The sequence below is a fragment of the Chaetodon trifascialis genome, chromosome 11 (genome assembly GCF_039877785.1).
Source record: "Chaetodon trifascialis isolate fChaTrf1 chromosome 11, fChaTrf1.hap1, whole genome shotgun sequence".
In the NCBI taxonomy this organism is placed as follows: domain Eukaryota; kingdom Metazoa; phylum Chordata; class Actinopteri; order Chaetodontiformes; family Chaetodontidae; genus Chaetodon; species Chaetodon trifascialis.
The window spans coordinates 25646549-25650000 of NC_092066.1; the positions used below are offsets into that span (position 1 = coordinate 25646549).

General features: G+C 39.8%; 1 protein-coding gene across 1 annotated transcript in view; it reads right to left on the reverse strand.

The window, feature by feature from the left end:
- Positions 1-440: 440 nt before the first annotated feature.
- Positions 441-3452, reverse strand: part of LOC139338959 (tiggy-winkle hedgehog protein-like) — a 4617-nt gene continuing 1605 nt past the window's right edge. The window contains exons 2-3 of the mRNA XM_070974334.1: positions 2857-3118; positions 441-1374 (exon numbers count right to left, since the gene is read on the reverse strand). Coding sequence (XP_070830435.1) covers positions 701-1374; positions 2857-3118 — 936 coding nt within the window. The 3' untranslated portion in view covers positions 441-700. The remainder of the gene's footprint in view (positions 1375-2856; positions 3119-3452) is intronic.

Consider the following 3452-nt stretch of genomic DNA (forward strand, 5'->3'; position numbering starts at 1 on the left):
GTATGTCAGAGTTACAGCTGTGTACAAACCTGCTGTACTAATGCAACTGCTAGCGCTGTAGGCTAGCATTTCCAGGTGCGTTAAGTCTCAGTGCTAAGCTGGGGCAGAACCTTGGGTTTATATAAAACATATTAAACAATTAATATTGATTTTCTCATCTGACACTAGATAAGACGATAAAGAAAATCTCCCAAATAAACAAAATGTGTCATTCTTTAAATTGTAATTCCATTCTCAACCTGGGTGGGTTTTTTTGCAGTGTTGGCCTACTTTTCTCTCAGTAATGATAACACTGTACTCACCAAATCACTTACAGTCAGAGGAATCAAGACACACAAGCAGTCAGACAATGTCAGATAGGTTGTAAACAAACGCAAAGTTAGCCAAAATTTCTTTAAAAAAAGAGAACAAAAGAGGAGCTATTTCTTGCACCATGACCTTGTTGTAGCAGTGCTGCCATGTTTCCAGATCCCAGAAGTTGTTTTTGAGGGTACAATGTCACTGTTTAACTACTTTAAACTGGGTTTTAAGTAATACACATGTGTCTGAAAGGGGATATCTTGAAAGTGATGCATCTAAGTTCCAGTGCATGGTTCTACAGTCTTTGCAGGCACACAAAAATCAATTGTTTTAATGCTTAGCTTTGGGAAAGGGTTGGAACCAGTGTGAATGTAGAGTCTATTAAAGCATAAATTATATCTCAGCTTTGTTGGTGAAAAGAGGTGCTGTCCAAAAGCCAACCTCCCACATGGTAGAGGAGCTCTGGATACCAGTGGACACCGTCCACTTGGTGCACTCTGTTGAGCTCATTCACCAACCCAACCAGTGACAAGAATGAGTGCCACAGTCGTATTGGTGCAAACACCCAGTGTGCAAGGTCATGATCCTCAACCACTGCATAGCAGGATGCCAAAACCTGGTCAACTATGATGGTTCCATGAGATGTTACAGGTGCGTAAGACCCTTCACAATGCTCCACATCAATTTTTGTCACTCTTGCAGGGATGAGGTGGTCTGGCCAGTCATTCCCAACAGCAAGAAGCCACTGTCCAAGTTTTACATTACTGGCAAACACAGCCGTAATGTCACTGCTGTTGGTATTGTTGTTGTTCATAACAAAGACGAGGTGAGCTGGAGTCAGTGTCAGTCTGCGGCATGGCTCATCAGTCTCCAGGACATGAAACTGTCGTGTAATCTGTCCATCCTGGTCCATGAACATAAGAAAGTCAGTGAAAACAAGATTTCCTTGTTGATCAGCAGCTAGCACCTTGTCCCCCACCTGGAGCTCCTTTAGTGGTTTAGTTCTTCCATCTGCCAGGATCACCGAGGAGGAACCACAGAAGCAACCTCCAGACTTAGCTGCCACAGAGTTTTCTGTAAGATTCAAAACAGTAACACTTACTAGAGTTAATAACTACATTTATGGGGTCTGTAAATTAAAACACAAAGCAATTAGGAATAACATTTATCATAAAATCTGAGATTCAAATGAGCAAAAAAGAGAGAATGGAGAACATTCACAGCCAGTCTTTCTCCACGGCTGATGAAAAATACTGACTACAAATAACGACTGTACAATAAGGAATATCGACATTTTTTTCATTTAATGCAACACAGTCACTTGTATTTAACCAAGTCTCAGCCAGAATAAACAAATCTAACTGCTCTGATAATATGATCATGGCAGAAAAAGTTTTCATTCAGTCATACAGCAACTAGTTTTTCCTTCGACCTCTTATTTCCAGGTGGGATGAGAGGAGGAGTGGAACAGGAAGGAGGCCCTCTCCTCTGCTGATTTTTCAGCACTGTAATAAGTCAACATTTTCAGTTATACAGGAAAATATCTCAAAATCTACTGGATAGATAAGCACATGATTAAATAAAGACCTTCAATTCAATTCAATTCAATTCAATTCAATTCAATTCAATTCAATTCAATTCAATTCAATTCAATTTTATTTGTATAGCGCCATATTACAACAGAAGTTGTCTCAGGACACTTTCCATATAGAGCTGGTACAGACAAAGCTTCTTCATTCTTCCTAGATGATGAATCCTTCTGATCTCCTGACTTTTCCTCTAGTGTCTCCAATTGGTTAGCATATGTGGGTTCTAAGTGAATCTGAACTACTAGATGAACTGATATTCATTTAAAATCCACCATTAACCCCACAGTTAGGCAACTGAAGCACTTGAATATTGCTGGATTGTGAAGAGTCATAGAGGGTGACAGGTCATGCAAGGGATATGCCTTAATCAAACCATTTCATGGTTTATGTTTATGTTTTTGTGTTTGGACTACATCAGAAGTGAAAAGTGTCCCACGAGGCCACACTTCAAGGCAGGGTAAAAAGCATGTTGTCATGGAGAGGGGAAGAATACAACAGTCTTTCAAATAGGGACAATGATGCAAATTTCAGAAAATCTTTCCGCAAAGAAAAAAGTGATTGAATCAGTTGTATGAAGAATAAAAAAGACAGAGTGAGCGAAATGTACAATGTAAATGTTGGATGCAGCCTCCCCTGACGTCAGAAAAGGTGTGGGAGGAAGTCCTTATCTTATCTTATGAGCTTTATGAAATGGACCAGCTGCTGCACAGTGTTAATGATAAGGTGAGCCACCATTGATGCTGTGTTACTGTGTAGCTGTTGTCATGTGTGACGATGTTTGTTGTGGCTGAAAGTCATCATTAACAGAAAAACATAAGGAAACTGACCAAGGAGCGTATACAATAAATGTTGCATTTCAGCAGTGAAATTTTGTCTCATTTCATTCAGTGGGCATCATGAGCACGATGTCATCTAATGGGACTGTGTGTCTCTAAGTCTTAAGTATAGACAGATATAGTCCACCCACCTGCTTTTACAGAGCAGTGGATGTGGGCTTTGGATTCATAATAAACCCAGTCAAAGCCCGCCTCGACAGCCAGCCTCGACAGCATGCCATACTTGCTCTTGTCCCGATCTGAGGTGGTGATGTCCACTGCTCGGCCCTCATAGTGCAGAGACTCCTCAGAATGATGGCCGTCCTCATCCCAGCCTTCTGTGACTCGAAGTTTAACTCCAGGCCACTGGTTCATGACTGAAATAGCCAAAGAGTTCAGTTTGTCCTTACACCTCTGAAAAAGGAGGGACATGTCATGTTCAGATCATCGACATTAATGTCATGAATCTTTTTTTTTTTTTTTTTTTTTTTTTTTTAACTAGAATTATACTGTGAGACTTTTACTTCAATGAGTAGGCTTTGGAAGTCAAATGATTATTCCAGTTTATTACAAATTCAGTCTTATTTTCATAGTTTTGATCATCTGATAGCATTAACATTTGTAGTGTAGCTGTGATCTGGGATCACAGCTATTAACTTAGTATAATCGTATTTTTACAAATTGCAAGGCCATTTCTTACTGTAGACATGTAATTATTTAGGCACTATGCTGATGTGTCTTGATATCA